Here is a 15,858-nt window from a genome sequence, read left to right on the forward strand (position 1 = left end):
CTAAGACAACCTCTGTCAGTCAAAATAGAATAGGATCTGCACACCTCTTGTCAGTCAAACACTAGTCTACACTGTATATAATTGAATTAAGCTGTGCCGATTAGCTTTCATGTACTCAATTTAACCAGACTGCCGTGGGAACCATGATACATTTAACACTTTAAAATAACTCATTCATTTTATAGAGTAGTTTTACACCATGGGTCCCATTCTGATACACTGAAACATGGAATTCATGACTTGGCTGACATTTTTATACATGCAGACCATTGGCTGTCAAAAGATTAGATATACAGTATATTAGCCGTTAGACATGTTTAATTTAATACTTGGAGAAGCTGTAGGGTTTCACAAAAACAACTAGTTGCTAAGAGAAAAATGAAACATGAGGGTATATTATGAGGGTATATTATAAAATATCAATATTTGAAAATACAGACATTTCAGACCAGTTTCCCCAGTTGCTTTTCAAACAGGACAGGCTTCTAATCCTCTATGCAGTGTATATAAATGTACCCATTTTAACATTCAGGTCCATAATATAATTGACAAGTATCAAAATAGTGCCGTTCATTTCTTTCCAGTGCTTTCTTGGCTATAAATTAAAGTACACGAAATCTGAGGTCACTGCTGGGGTAGGCAATCAGTTGTGTAGACTCTCTATAAAGAATTCTCTATAAAGAATTCATTACAGGCCACAGTCAGTGCAGCGATCAGAACGACAAACTCCTGAAAATCCACTTCACCATCTTTGTTTTCATCCAGATCAGTCATAATCTTCTCCACCACCAATGGGTCCTTGCTGGCCTAAAAGAAGTTATAAAGTTAATATGGCATGTGCTATTCAGCAAATACAATCATCTGCTTCTTAACAGACATTTATTTTCACTTCCTGGGCTATGTCATGTTTTACAGTAGACAATGACAATTTTCAAATCACATGTAGTTTATACAAAACAATTACCTAAAGTAAGTTATAAGAACTATGACAACTTAAGTGTGTGATTAGCATCTCACCAGGTACCCAAAGAATTGTGAAAGGGGTTTTATTTTTTGAATGAAGAAACAAGTAGGAATACTTACACACATGATGTCACCTAGTTCCCCCTGCAACAGACTCTTCAGCTCCGCTTTACTCAGCTTGTATTTATCACCCTCTTTTGAAGAGTAGGAGTGAAACACTTTGATGAGTCCTTCCATGGCCATTTCCAACTGGGAAGGCATTTTCTGTTCTGGAAAGAATATTCCAGGGGCAGATTGACCCATCAATCACACAAAGACACTGGCACAATAGAACATAGGTAACTAACACACTAGAGGAATAGACTCAATTTGTTGTAAACCACAAGCTGCAGTAGAATATTACACTACAGTTGCAATACTGCAAGAAAAAGAAAAGCTTCAACCTACAGTCTGAGGCCCTTATGCCAGGATCAGAATAAATAAAAAGGCATAGAAGAAAGTGATCTAGAAACAATCCACTTTGTAATGACTGATCATGTGTAGATTGTCGTTTTTTAAACTGAAAGCAAATTTAAATTGATCTAGGTATTGGCCCAACACATGAACCCGTTGCCCTTCTATTCAGTAACAGATACATGAGAAGCAGCTACAGGGGAGCTGAGTCATTTCACTGGACAATAGCCACCGCCCCCCGCAGGGCAAGCATTAATGCTACGTATGCTAGTGGCATATAAATGGGATTTTGGACCACAGCTTACTTAAATTTACATCAATTAGCTGTTGCAGCCACACTCGGTATAGCGGATTAAGTTAACTCCAGAACGAGAAAGTGTCTCACCGCCTACTGACATTGCATTGGCATGTCCAGACAGTAGCCCACTGAATGCTTACATCAATAATGCACACGACATTGATAATGATGGACATGAATTGAAAGGCTACTCAAACTCATTATAGTCAAGATTTCAAAAAAGCTTGACATACATTATAATTTGACCATTATAGCCTACACATTTCTCTCTTGGAATTTCAAGACATCGACATCCTGCAGGTATGATATGACCTTACATTTTCCACTGAAGCATATAGCCTGAACATAAAGTTTTACTTACTTTAGTTTTGCTTTCGTTTTAAAATAGGCTACATCTGTTAATATCAGTCCAAATATTGTAGTAAACTCACCTGGACGTCTGTTAACGGTTGTGAGAGGGTTCAGAATAAGACGTGGCTTCAACCTTCAATTACACTGTGACTCTGGAGCTGTCTCACCTCAGCTGCTATAAATTACTATGAGGCGCCTCCCTCTGGCTCAACATGAACATCCACACCTGCAGCCATGATGATGCACCACAGGTGAAACCACTTGACCAATTAAAGGCCAATAGTGTAAAGTAAATAAGAACATTTACTCAAGTACTGTATTTAAGTACACTTTTGAAGGTATTTTTAAATTACTTAAATTAGCAATTTTCAGTACTTTTACTTCTACTCCACTACATCTCAGAGGCAAATATTATACTTTTACTCCATTACAATTATTTTAAAACTTTAGTTAGTTACTTTGTAGATTTTTATTATTACAAAACATACATTAACCACTTCAACCCTATATACATTTTGGCCATTTGAAAATAGCAGATCTACAAGCTCACAATGCATCATATCATGATGGATGCATTGTGAGCTTGTAGATCTTCTATTTTCAATGTTTTTTAATACATTTATTAATTTGAAAACTTGTGAAATGGGGACATTCTGCATAATGAGTACTTTCTACTTTTGGTACTTTAAATACATTTGACACCAATACTTTAGTAATTTTACTCAAGTACATTTTGAATTACGGGCTTTTACTTGTCAGAGTATTTCTACATTGCAGTATTGATACTTTTACTTAAGTATAACATGGAGTACTTTTTCCACCACTGCTAAAGGCAATCAAATGACTTGCCTCATCTGGCATTTATGCAGGATTCGTGGAAGATTATGACCCCTCAGAGGAACATGGTGAAGTTAACTCCCTGATCTCAACCTGTGGGATGGGATCTGCATTTTGCTTTTGGTTTAGCTTTGATAATTAACAACCTTTAAATTCAATTCAACAATCCTCCACGTAGGCTATAAATAGCCTACTCCACTTGCTTACTGAATATGTTGAAATGTTTATAATAATAATAATTATTATTATTATGATGATATTATTAATTATTAATAGGCTAATAATTATTATTAGCCTATTGTTATTATTAATAATAATTGTCTGCCTAAACATCTGCTTCATGATCTTTGAGGTGTATAGTGACTACTCCAGTATTAATCTAATGAAAAACTATATTACAAACATGTTTGTCTCCGCCAGGCCGAAAGGCATGGCGAGAGAGTATGTTTTCGCCCCTGTCCGTCCGTCCGTGTGTCCGTGTGTGTGTCCGTGTGTCCGTCCGTCATTCTGTCATTTTGTGTACAGCTAATCTCTGGCACCGTTGGCTTGATCTCAGAGAAACTGTGCACACACACTCCCTGGATGCCAGAGCAGAACCTCTGCCCCAAATTTTGGGGCCGCTTTTTGCAAAACACATTTTTGGACAGTACTCCTACAGATTTTGGCCCAAATCGGTACACAGTATCTCTATAGTCATTAGAAGAAACGGCTAATTTCAGATTTTTCATATTCCATCTTGATTGGCAAAAATTGGCTTTCAAAGTTTGCAGGAGTACTCCGTTTCGAACAAAATGCCTCAAATCATGAACACAGCATGCAATTTCCATGAAATTTTGCTCACACATTCCCATTAGGCAGAGGAAGAAATGCCATTTAAAAATGTTCAAATCAGCCTCATGGTGGCGCTGTAACAGGCCGATTCGTGTTTTTACCTATAACTGCACCGATCAGTGTAAAACTTTGTATGCACACTCTCTAGAGGCCAAGGAAAAACCTTTGCCCTGCATTTTTCACATTTGCCTTTTATAGCGCCACCAGGAGGCAGACTTATGTAAAACACATTTTTTGATATTAAGCCTTCAGATTTGATCCAAATTTCACGCAAATAGGTACACATGATCTCTATAGTCATGTGATCAAGACGAATCTGTTTGATTTTTCATATTCCATCCTGATTGGCTAACATTGACATGTAATGTTTGCAGGAGTGGCCCGTTTTGAACAAAATGCCGCAAATCATGAACGCAGCGTCCGATTGTGGTGAAACTTTGAATGCACATTTGCACTACGTTGAGGAACAAATGCCACCCTTTTAACATTGGCATGTTATAGCGCCACCAGCAGGTCAAAATTAGCAAAACACATTTTTAGAACAAAATGCCTCAAATCATGCATGCAGTGTCCGATTGCCGTGCACAGCCTAGGAATAAATGGCACCCTTTTCACATTGGCCTATTATAGCGCCACCAGGAGGCCATAATAACCTACCTGACCTGGCGGAGACTTGTGCTCCGAGGAGCACTTTTTCTAGTTAGTTAATCATATTGCCTGGTTTTGGTCTTGATTAGGTATCAGTTTCTTTGACAACATGTAGAGCCCAGGCCAGATCAAATCATTTGTCTATATCAGTTCCCCAAAACCGACCAATGGGAACTTGATGAGATGGCTTTGTTGAATTAAAAGGGCTTTCTCTTTTGTATAGGAAACCAAAGCTACTTAAACGATCTGTGTTAGAACGTAATGTTGGCACCTATTTGTATATCCATTCCTCACACCCTCTCTAATCTGTTAAATGCATCATATTGTTATGCAATTATGTGATTTTAATAAAATAATCTAGTCAACTAGCATAGGCCTAATACACTCTTGCACATGAACGTGATTCTATTTATTTTGTTAATATGTAATTGATGATCCAAAGTAAGCATGTGATATAAATATCCTGTATTGTATGTGTTCTCTCTCTCCCTCCCTCCGTCTCCAATTTCAAATTCAATGATGACATGGATACTCTATACACTGCCAATTCCAAAGCAATGGGTGAGAAAATAATTGACATTCAAAATGAATAAAGTACAGGGAATATACAGTGACAGTATATCAGACATACAACAATATATATATACATAATGGCCACTCCCCCCACCCCACCCCACCCCTTATCTGGGCTGCTTTTTTTTTAAATAATGAGATAAGATCAGCCATTGTAAGGATGTCCAGTAGACTGGACATGATTGTTTATTTGAGATACTTTAGTACCACAGTCATTTTATTTGAATTTGAACATGGTTTTAGACCTATAGGCTACCTTTATGAATTGTAAGAGGGCAGAATATACAGAAATAACTAATAAAAAAGGTTTAACAAAAGTACATGATCTATTTATAAGGATACATTTTTTACATATCTCTGCTGTCCGGCAGCAACCAGCTAACTCCAAAATGTAAAATTTTCAGGAAATGACAAAAACAAAACAAAACGTGGAGTTAGGAGGGTTTGTTCATCATTGATAAGAACAGCTAAATGGACCTCCATGCTCATAATGAGGTTGGAGGTCAAAAGGGGGTGGAGCCTGGAGTCAGCAAAACCAGCTAACTCCACCCCCCTTTGCTGGACTTAGCTGGTTTAGCAGAAAGTTTGAGGATCCAATGGAGTTAGCTGGTTTTGTCAGAAGCACTTCTTAATACTTTTCATTGGTTCAATATATTTTGAATCAACACACGGACATAAAGGGTGTTCAATAGCACTGATTTATTGGGAAAAATGCAAAAGCGGAAATATGGAGTTAGCTGGTTTCTGCCGGACAAAAGACTTTGCTTTAAACCTGGATTATACTTCATCGTACTGCTGTGCTGTGCACGAACAATTGCAGATCATATTGTCAGCACGCGGCACTGTCATACGATGGACTATAAATTAAGCTACAGTATTACTCTCCATGTCTCCAAATTTCATTTAGTGATCAGCCCATGCATGCATCTTGTAATCCGACAATTCCCAACCATATTAAAGCCTTTGACCTGCCCTGTCACACATTCAGTATTCTCGATATGATGACTTGTGTGCCCTTTGATTTGACACAGCACATCTTGTCCTGTAGTACGGCTGGCTTAGTTGTGATCTCAAAGCTCTGAGGTCCAAGGCTGTAATGGAATATGGTCCCCTCACAGCATGACACCTGTCACCACATCTTTCTTGTGCACCGTGCTTGTTATCCAGAGTGCGACATGGGATATCTCATTGGTGCCGTTGAGTTTGTGGCCTTTCAGTGCCTGTCAGCAGGGACCCCTCTCAGCCTGGTGTCTCTCAGAGGGCACGCGGAGTGGAGGGCAAGGGCATCTCCTCAGCCCTCTGGGGTAACGTGACAGAATGCTGTGCGCCGGTACAGTGGAGGTATCGTGTTCTTCTTTATCATCATAATGAGATGCTATGGCTTTTGCTCCCAAATTGTTGCCACGACAATCTTGCCATGGAACTGATGAGAGTTCAGTTCGGCCTATCATTTACGTAGACAGTGTTTGAGGAAGCATCATGCAATCATAGCTTCATTTGTCCTCATGTGACTGGGATTGCGTTCTGATTGTACAACTCGGCAATGTTGTGTATAACTTCATTATGCATCTCTACCTCTACAGCTTCACTGGCTGTGGCAATTTCTGTCTTCCTGTCCTCCAGAGGGGGCTCTTTCACTGACACTGCACCCAGTGAGGAGGCCCTGCTCCTAACACTGTGCGTCCTTTCTCTTGGCAGGGTTGGTTTGCCCAGAACACTCCTCAGCTGTGCCCAAAAGAATGCCTGTTGTTTTTCTTGCTGTGGCCACTCCAGGTAAGTCTTATTATTCAGCATCTTTTTTAGCTTACAGTACTTGTTGGGCAGAGAGTGGGCATCAATAGGCTCCTTTACCACTAGGATGATATCACTGAAAGTCTTGCCCACAGATTTCTGCTGGGCAAAGCAGAGCTCATAGTTGCACCACTCACTGTTCACAAAGTCATGTGTGAGGACAAAGATAACCTGCAGATAGAGGAAGAAAACTTGAGGAATATGCAAACAGACTTTAGTATTGTCTTGATTATTTTTTTTAAACTATTTTGTTGAACCGATTTACCACACAAGAACTAAGAATTCTGAGCCATGCTATTCCTCAATTTTTGCATAATTGTTGTTGGAAATCATATCTAAATCACTCTTCTAAAGTATTCTATTCAGTTTAAAGTTTAAACTATCCGCTCTTACCTTATGACTGTTTTCGATGTTTTCAATGATATTATCGATGATCCACTTTCCCGGCATAAAGTCCCTCTCGTGAATACAGAGACGGTATGGGGTTTTGTTGTTCTCCAGGCAAGGCAACAACTGGTCCCTCACCCAGTCTGCGTCAGAGTGGCTATAGGATATGAAGGCATGGTAAGCGTAGACCTCTGATTGGCCTGCTGCCTTTTCCTTGTAAGCCCTGTATTTGGCCCTGATGATCTGATAAGTGGCTTTGGTATACCATGGAACTTCAAAAATGTAACAAATCAGCATTAGTATCAGGACCACGCCCACCGTGGTAGCAACACAGATTACAATTACAAGCCTGATGTCACAAGCCACACGGCCTGGGAAGTAATTGGAAATGACTGTGTCGCGCAAAGCTTCTGGGTGGTAACACTTATATTTCTCAGGCCAGTCTGTAAGATTGACATTCCCCTTGGACAGTGTGTCCTGGATAAAGGTGTGAAGATCACAGGTGCAGTGGTAAGGGTTGTTCCCTGCCCTCAGCTGAGAGAGTCGAGGCATAAGCTGGAAGGATTGTATACTAACAAGACCAAACGAATTATCATCCAGGGCCAGCACCTGCAAAGAGGGACTTTTCCAAAGAGAAGGAATAAATTTGATCTTGTTCCCTGTCAGCAAAAGTTCTTCAAGTTCAGTGGCTTTCTCAAAGTATCTCATGTTAAGCTCATTGAGATCACAGTGGGAGAGATCTAGGTAACGCACTGTTGTGGGCAGACACAGGAGTCCTTCACTGTCAAATTTGTTGTTGTTAGCAATTACCCGAGTGATGTTTTGCTTCCAGACACAGTCCTGACTCTGTCCAGCAGAACCAAGCATGTTGTGGCTTATATCCATCACTTGCAGCCGTGGGAACATTTCTAACACAGATGACAAGTCTTTCAGACTGGACAGACTGTTGTAGCTTAGGATGAAGCTGCGAAGACCTAGCCTTTTGGTCTTGTAATCACATCCTTGGTTGAATAGTACTGTATCCACCAATCGATTATTGGAGGCATCCAGATGCTGCACACCTCCCATCTCATCCCAGGCATCACAAGGGACAGAATTGAAGTACACGTATTGAATAGACAGCTCTCTGACTTTGTTGAACCAGGTGAAGCGCCAATCAAATCGTAGCACATCAGGGTTGCTGATATACCTACAAAACAGGAAAACAATCCTCAAAAACTGTAAAAGGTTATATCTTTGTCACTTATTATAATTAGCTGCATATGCATATTCAGCTGCAGCTGCAGAATATGAAAATAAAGATTGTAATGAATTCTATTTCTAAACACTGCATATCAGTTTTGTTTTTGTTTTTTATCACATGCATTGCATCATTCGATATCTTTAAAGCCTGGCTCTTTAGCGGACTGGTAACGTACGCGCATTCGGATCCAGGGATCCCGGGTTCGCCCCGCCCCGGCCGACGCTACAATAGCACATACAGAGCCAATGCTTTGCATGAGAGCTTCAGGCGAGGGTCTGTTCTGGAGTCTAGGCTAAAGACTAAGGAGTTACAGGAGTATTTGCTGTCAGGGCCTTGGCAATCTGGGAACCCATCAGCAAAAAAAAATGGAAAAAACATGCGATCGTGTATAGAGACCGGATGTCAGCCCGTTCACTCGCCTTCAGCCCTCCTCTTCCTGTGGTGCGTCTCTGTTTTCATTCCTACTAACAAACTCTACACGTTGTAATGGTAGCTGCCGACTGATTCAGCTGCGGAGCTCTAAATCTGTCTTGAGAGATTAGGGCCTGGGTAATCCAGTGCAGGGACAGGGCTAACACACAGTAACAAGTGTGGATCTGGGTAGTACTAGTGCTTTGGGCCTTGGGAATCACCACTTGCCTGAGGAAATTAGGCTACTTAAGTTAGTATCATCTTTTAAATCACTCCATAAAACATACAGTACTTTTGCAACAGCTCATTTTGAATCCTCATTTACTATATAGCTTTGTTATCTTTATGGTTTTGATTACTTGCACTTCGCTCTTTTATGGCTATTGTGTAAATGATGGATATCTCAATTTGGAATGGTACTTTAATTTCCTCTATTTTAAAATGGTGCGCAATGCATAGAAGCCATAAAGATAGATGGCTCTTACCAAAGATCTAGCTTGTCCAGTGCTAGGTCTGTTATACTTGAATCTGCTCCATCATCAACAAAGGTGGGCGAACGAGCAAAGTCAATATACTGCAGTCTTAGCCTCTTGATAGGAGTTACTTGTAAGTTCAACAAAGCCATCCTCAGGAGATTCTCATTGAATTTACCCCTGTGAAAGATGAGCTGAGATGCTGTAATATATTGTAGACCCTGGAAAATGTCTTCATCTCCCTTGTAGTACATGAACTCAAAGAGGTTCCGAAACTGAATGACACTGAAGGTCTTGTTGGCAAGGTCATGTAGCATCAAAGGGAGAGTGTAAGGCCTTTGATCTATCGCCATATCAAAACCCATCTGGCTTGTATGGATAACCTCCAAGCTCCCAGCTTCATAGTAGCTCAGATTGGATGAGCATTTAATAGCAAAACCATGCAACGTTATGTTCCTCAAGGGCTGGAAGTCGCCTTTCTTTAAACCCATTACGAGAGGGCCGCCCATGGAGAGCACTTTGAGCTTGATAAATTTGGAGAAGCCATCAGCCAAAGTAGCATGTTTATAAAGGTTGTTTGACATGTAGAGCTCCCTCAGGTTCAACAGGGGCTTCAGAGCTGTGGCAGGAATTTCCTGCAGGGAATTGTTGAAGATGTTAAGATACTCCAGTAGTGGATTGTACTTGTACGCATTGTCATCAATACGGGAAATGTTATTGAACTCCAAATGAAGTACACGGAGGTGAGGGAGGTGAAGGAAGTCATTGGCTCGGACAGCTTGAAGATGGTTGTAGGAGAGATTGATCTCTTCCAGCGTGGAAGGAAACTGTCTCCATGGAACATGGTCAAGTTGTTTTCCAAGGCAGTCTGCAGAGCGGCCAAAGTTGTAGATTTGACAGGGTCCCATTGGGCTGGGAGAGGATTCTGCTGCTGCTGATGATGATGATGGGATTGCTGGTGGAGAGGCGAGAGCTCGAAGCATTAGAGTGCTGAAGCCCATCAAATAGAATACCATCATAATGGAACTGTAAGGAAACAAGACAGAGTGAAATTAAGTTTTGCCTTATCTTTATAGTTCTCTGCTTGAAGCCATACTTGAACGTTGTTACTGAAACGTTCTTCCAGTGTGGTAACGACAAATAAAATCACAGTGAAGTGATCTCTAATATCTTATACCACAGTAGCACCAAGGAATGGACTGACAATTCCATAATAATAATAATAATAATAATGATAATGATAACAACACAACTAAAACATAGCAACATAGCTGAAGCAAAAAGGGGAGCTAAAAACACGATTTTTTAGAATTGATGAGTTACATACTGTACTGTAGTAAAATCCAGTGTGTGAATTTACTGTAATTCTGAATGTGTTAAATTAACCAAAATTTGGAGCAGCAGTTCTCTTCAGTGACAGCCCTTGGCATAGGTGACATCATCAGGTACACATCAGGGTGCCACAGGAACACTACTGAAAGAACGGCATGATGCCAACTTGGGCAACAACATTGCCAGGACTGCCTCTCCAGTAGCAGTTATCACATATTAGATTAAAGAGGATTATGCTGCTGTACAATAAAGTGATTGTGCCTTTTGCATTATGACACACTTGTAAAAGGCACGACAGTCCTTCACATGCCCAGCAAGGGTGGTAGACAGTGCATAGCATACAGTATCAGTAAACTACAGTATGCTGCAAAAAAGAAATCCCCCATAAACGATAAGAAACACTTACAGCCAATCAAAATCCATTAGAATTTACAGAGCGTAATGTAAACACATCACTCATAGTTATCTTTATAGATATCATTCTTGTTGTGGACGACCCTTAAATACTGAGGATGTTACAGTAAATTCTGCTTTGTAATCTACTTACCCTCTCAAGACTGCGTCAACTGCTCAAGACTCTCAATGAAAGTCTGCTACCCTCCTAACTGAGAACTGATTTATGTCACCAGGTCAAAACTACTGGTGCTCACATGGACACTATGTCACCTTTTATAACCATGCTGAGCAAACTCCAGTAGACTTGTATCCAGTCCAGACAAGAGTTGAGTAAATATTTACATCTTGGCGGATATGTGCCGTGAAGACATACAGCCGTTTCCGTGTTTATCCTCATGGATCATTATATTTAATGACTGTATGACATGTAAAACTGTAATGATGGGTGCAGGAACGACATGTGTTACCTATTAGGGTGATAATGATTAATCATCTAGAAAAGTGCTTCCCCGAGTGCAGATTTCCGCCAGGCCTGGTTGCCTACCCAGGGCTGTGTCAGTCGTGGGTTGCAGCTGTCAGGACATGAGGAAGCTGTGGGGAGAAAATAGAGTTTGTACGACAGATGGTGCAACTGTTCGTTTTTGTGATGCCCCTTATGGACAGAAGTGAAAGTGGTTTTGGAGGTGCAATCTATAGAGGACCCTTACCATGCAATGACAATTTGAGAATGATTGGATGTTGCGTGCATGTCATGATATGGCTTTGTTTGTAAGAAATAGGCCCCGCCCACAAATGTGTGAAGGCAATTACAGGAAAACAGTCTGCAGTTATCTAATGACAAGATTCCCCATAATATTCCATGAACCATTACTTTTAACCTCTGTACTGTATATGCAGAATTGGCCATAAATGTATCCTCCTTCCTGGTTATATAAAAAACACAACAGTGATGCCACTTAAAAGGAGGAAAAATAAGATAATGATTCAGCCATATAATATAATCAGGCAAACAATATACAGGCGTTCCTGGAAGCTAACAATAGATAAGATAGACATTCATATTATTGCCTCATATGAAGCTCAATATTGTAGAATGATGTTGCAATATTGTTTTCTAATCATACATATTTGAACATGAATACAATTATTTCCAAGCCCTTTAAGTTTATTTTAAGGCGTACAGTACAGGGAGTAGTAACCTAAGCAAAGAGTCATGAATGAGCAGTTATTAATTAATTAGACACTTGAACAGGACACAATTCAGTAGTTGTTGTGAAGTCAAAACTGTGACCTTTCCATTACAGCTGATTAGCTAAAACTAAAGTAGCCATGATTCTAACCATGTCTATTTTTAACCTATTATGTACGCAGAACCCTTTTGAGTTCATGAACTGAGTTGTTTAGTCATTAACCACAGTATATATTGTCCTTCTGCATCTTGATCTAAATTGGAGAGAGATTAACAGATGAGTCACAGTTAATAAATGTGAAGTATGTTTAAACATTAAACTATTTCCTTCCAGTCTATGCAGTCGCTTATTGGAAGTCTTTATCTACAACAGAGGAATGTGTGCACTCACTCACTGCCTGAGGCATTTTGTGGTAAACATGAATCTACCCTAGCTTCAAGTCCCTCATGTACAAGACATTATAGGCATTATACACATGCTGTATACATTGACTATTTTTGTGTCAGCTTTGTCCTTAACTCAACCGTATAACCTGCTGGTGCCTGCTAAACAATTGAAGCCCCAGGAGTACATGAACTGGGAATGCATTCAAAGATAGCTTACAATGATAGTTTACAAAGACCCCATGTTTCAATAGATTAAACTTAGCAGCTAACAATGACTTTTAGGCATCACGAGTAAAGCCATGTGAAAACACACAGAACTGACCATTGTCAGCTGAACCTCACTTAAGGAAGTGATGGTATCTTGTTCATCACCTGACCAAATTCAATATGTCCTGACAAAGAGTGAATTGTCAATTGTCTAATTGTACAATAGCCTATTGTAACAGGAAATGGTGTCGTTTGACAGTAAAACTCATTTGACCTGCGTAATATACACACCCACCCCTGGTTTACTATCTACACCAGTTGGTAGTGACAGGGACAACTTTGGAAGCATATATATATGTAACTCTAAAATTGGTTTAGATTTTATATGCTATTCAATTCTTGAGTCTTGAGGTTCTTACATGAGGAAAAATGCATTCTACTGTACTGCCTCCAAAAATGCCCTACCAACAGCCATTAAACATCTCAATTCCCCATCCACATTTAAAACTGATCTAAAAACATGGCTATCCTCAAATTATTATTGGACTTAGGGTTAGTCTAATTCTATCCCCTACCAGCTTTATCCCAGAGAGCCGAACAACGCACTCCCTCAGCGAGCTCCATGAAGGAGCCCTGTAGGAGTGGCATCCTCTGCCCCTCGCCCCCACCCCTCTTTTTTCTATAAATATATACAGTATTTTGCTGCTAATGGTGTTGCTACTTATATGTATATTATATGTATTATGTCTTGTTTTCTGAATTGAGTACAATGGACCACAATGGAAACAAGTCCCCCTGGTCTTTTTGTGTTATCCTCCCAGTGAGCCATAGTCGGCTATTAGACGTCTGTCTAAAACCGGGTTATAGCTGGTCTAATAGTGAAAGTTTTTTGAACTTCTAGCCTTACCCTAACCTTTAAGTGTCTATATATAGACCGTCTATATATAGACCGTCTATATATAGCAGTTGAAATGGCGTTGTTTCAATGTCTAGGCTTAGCCTAGACATTGAAAAACATTCACTGTTAGACCAGTTATAACCCGGTTTTAGCCTAGCTGTTTAGACGTATTTTAGATGTCTAATAGCCCAAAAAGCTCAGTGGTTTAGCATAGCTTTTTTTTTTACTGTACTGCCATACTGTTAATCAAACATGTTAATAAGATAATGGGTATGCCACCTTCTGAAAACTGGGAGTTGTGCACAGAGCCGATTGGGGGACAGCGTCAACCAGATAGTGACATGTTGCAATTATGAGCTGGGCTTTCATTGTATGATGTATGATTTACTGTATGCATGATTAGATATCATCAGCTGTCCAAACTCTATGCGTCATTCTGTGACGTGAATTTGCAGGTGCTTTGACTTGTTGTCCCTGAAAGAGAATGACTTAATCATTGATTACACTCGTATCTCTCTTTAATGTCCTGTGGTTGGCGTCATGAAGGGATTTTCAGTGCTTCATCGTTACCTATGTTATTTACCCAACAGTCAATAATACAGTAGTTGTTTGTAGCCAGCATTTTTCATTGACGTCTGTTGGCAGTCCTCTTGCTTTTGCCCACCAAATGCATTCACAATAGTGTGACAACAGACTTGTCACCTACTAATGTGCTTTGCATTGTGTGTTCACTGATGTGTTACAGCTGCAAGTCTATCTCATTTTCTGGACATTTTGACGCCAGGTCATGCTGTCAGCCTAATGTAAGATTTCCACCAATATTTGTTTATGACCTTTGTATCTATGTTGTAAACATAATAACACATTTAAAAAAAAGGTAAATCACAGAAAGAGAATACACAAAACAATTCCTCTTGCTCACATCCTGTGTGCAACTATCAACTGTACCCAAAGTTTTGCAAGCTACCAATTACCTCACACTGGAAGAAGTTAACGACATGAACCACATGAACCATAGCATCCCTATTCTGAGCACGAAAATAGGTGAACATAGAAAATAGCGAAAATAGCATATTGACAAGCTTATCAATAAACTGTTAATAATCTATTTTCAAATAGGCTTCACGTTATTCTGGTCTCAGTTAGGACTCTGTCTCAAATACAGCACTAGTAGTGAAACTACTCCCCAGCACTTGCCTCTAGTTTGGATCGAGTAACATGTGATAGTGGAGAGACCCCTTTTGGGTCAATCTTTACACTCAGATCTTACTGTGTTGTTCCCCAAACTATTCCCATTCAATGATTTTTCCTATAATCATGTTATGTCACCAGATGCTAAAGCAGAGATTTGATTCCTGCATCAGCCAAAGGTACCTGTTGTAGCAGCCTCCTTGTCCCATACACAGCCCTGCTCTCTTACTGTAAAACTCTGCCTATACCTAAGTTGAATGAATAGTGCTACGGCTGACTGTTAATCAAAGATGACAAATTGTTCTATTAACAGTCCTTGAGGTACGTGTACCTCCAAAAGTCAGTGTTTTACTATTAAACATACTATTTTAACACAAACATGGTAACGTGTTGATTATTTATGGCACACAGCATCATACAGTAGCCTAATACTATAAAAAAGGCTACATAGGTAAAAAAATAATTAACTCCTCAGAACTTACCTAAAGCTTCTCTGATGAGAGATGTAACCTTTTCACAACACACTTTCACATAAACACACTGTGAGAAGTGACTCAGCATTAGATGGGCGGGCCAAATGCATGCAGCCGTCACATACTTTGTTATTTTCCTCCAATCTGTGTGCGCGTGCGTGCGTGCGTGCGTGCGTGTGTGTGTGTGATTCATTACATTACTTATTGTGTGGAAATATGGGGGAACACATATAAAACTAACACAAACCCAATATTCATATTACAGAAGAGAGCTATAAGAATAATAACTAGAACAGATTATTATGAACCAACTAATAAACTTTTTATCAAATTAAATACCCTAAAATTCGAGGATTTAGTTCACTTAAAAACGGTGCTAATGGCATACAAGGCGCACAATAATCAGCTCCCGATCTGCATTCAGGGGCTGTTTGAAGCTAAAGAAACCAGGTATTGGTTGAGGGGAGCAAATATGCTTAAGGTAACTAAGGCCAGAACAAATATAAAAAAACAATGTGTCTCTGCA

The 15,858-nt window shown here is 39.8% G+C and overlaps 2 protein-coding genes across 4 annotated transcripts; both read right to left on the reverse strand.

Annotated features, from left to right (window-relative positions):
- Positions 1–315: 315 nt before the first annotated feature.
- s100a1 (S100 calcium binding protein A1) lies at positions 316–2,214 on the reverse strand. Of its 2 annotated transcripts, XM_080425484.1 has the most exons (3): positions 2,146–2,214; positions 1,084–1,232; positions 316–807 (listed from the first exon to the last, which is right to left on the reverse strand). In XM_080425484.1, the coding sequence occupies exons 2-3, from the start codon at positions 1,222–1,224 to the stop codon at positions 661–663; spliced, it is 288 nt and encodes a 95-aa protein (XP_080281610.1). In that variant the 5' UTR covers positions 1,225–1,232; positions 2,146–2,214; the 3' UTR covers positions 316–660. The 2 variants fall into 2 exon arrangements, with proteins under 2 accessions (XP_080281610.1, XP_080281609.1); XM_080425483.1 differs by lacking the exon at positions 2,146–2,214 and having other exon boundaries at positions 1,084–1,306.
- Positions 2,215–5,160: 2,946 nt separating this feature from the next.
- On the reverse strand, positions 5,161–15,391 carry tlr18 (toll-like receptor 18). 2 transcript variants are annotated; one of them, XM_080425441.1, is made up of 5 exons: positions 15,342–15,391; positions 11,455–11,578; positions 9,272–10,285; positions 7,139–8,321; positions 5,161–6,916 (listed from the first exon to the last, which is right to left on the reverse strand). In XM_080425441.1, exons 2-5 carry the CDS (start codon positions 11,478–11,480, stop codon positions 6,458–6,460), a joined length of 2,682 nt encoding a protein of 893 aa, XP_080281567.1. In that variant the 5' UTR covers positions 11,481–11,578; positions 15,342–15,391; the 3' UTR covers positions 5,161–6,457. The 2 variants fall into 2 exon arrangements, with proteins under 2 accessions (XP_080281567.1, XP_080281568.1); XM_080425442.1 differs by lacking the exon at positions 15,342–15,391 and having other exon boundaries at positions 11,455–11,596.
- Between the last annotated feature and the right edge of the window lie 467 nt (positions 15,392–15,858).

This window comes from Gymnoscopelus braueri, assembly GCF_963280865.1.
Source record: "Gymnoscopelus braueri genome assembly, chromosome: 4".
In the NCBI taxonomy this organism is placed as follows: Eukaryota; Metazoa; Chordata; class Actinopteri; order Myctophiformes; family Myctophidae; genus Gymnoscopelus; species Gymnoscopelus braueri.

Bases quoted from the DNA above. Each gene is read 5' to 3' on its own strand.
- s100a1 (XM_080425483.1), bottom strand. From the start codon at position 1,266: ATGGGTCAATCTGCCCCTGGAATATTCTTTCCAGAACAGAAAATGCCT. The intron at 808-1,083 runs GTAAGTATTCCT...AACTTCTTTTAG, and splicing joins AACTAGGTGACATCATGTGT to GCCAGCAAGGACCCATTGGT.
- tlr18 (XM_080425441.1), bottom strand. From the start codon at position 11,480: ATGATTAATCATTATCACCCTAATAG. The intron at 10,286-11,454 runs GTAACACATGTC...GTTTCCTTACAG, and splicing joins AATCATTATCACCCTAATAG to TTCCATTATGATGGTATTCT. The intron at 8,322-9,271 runs GTAAGAGCCATC...CCTGTTTTGTAG, and splicing joins CTGGACAAGCTAGATCTTTG to GTATATCAGCAACCCTGATG.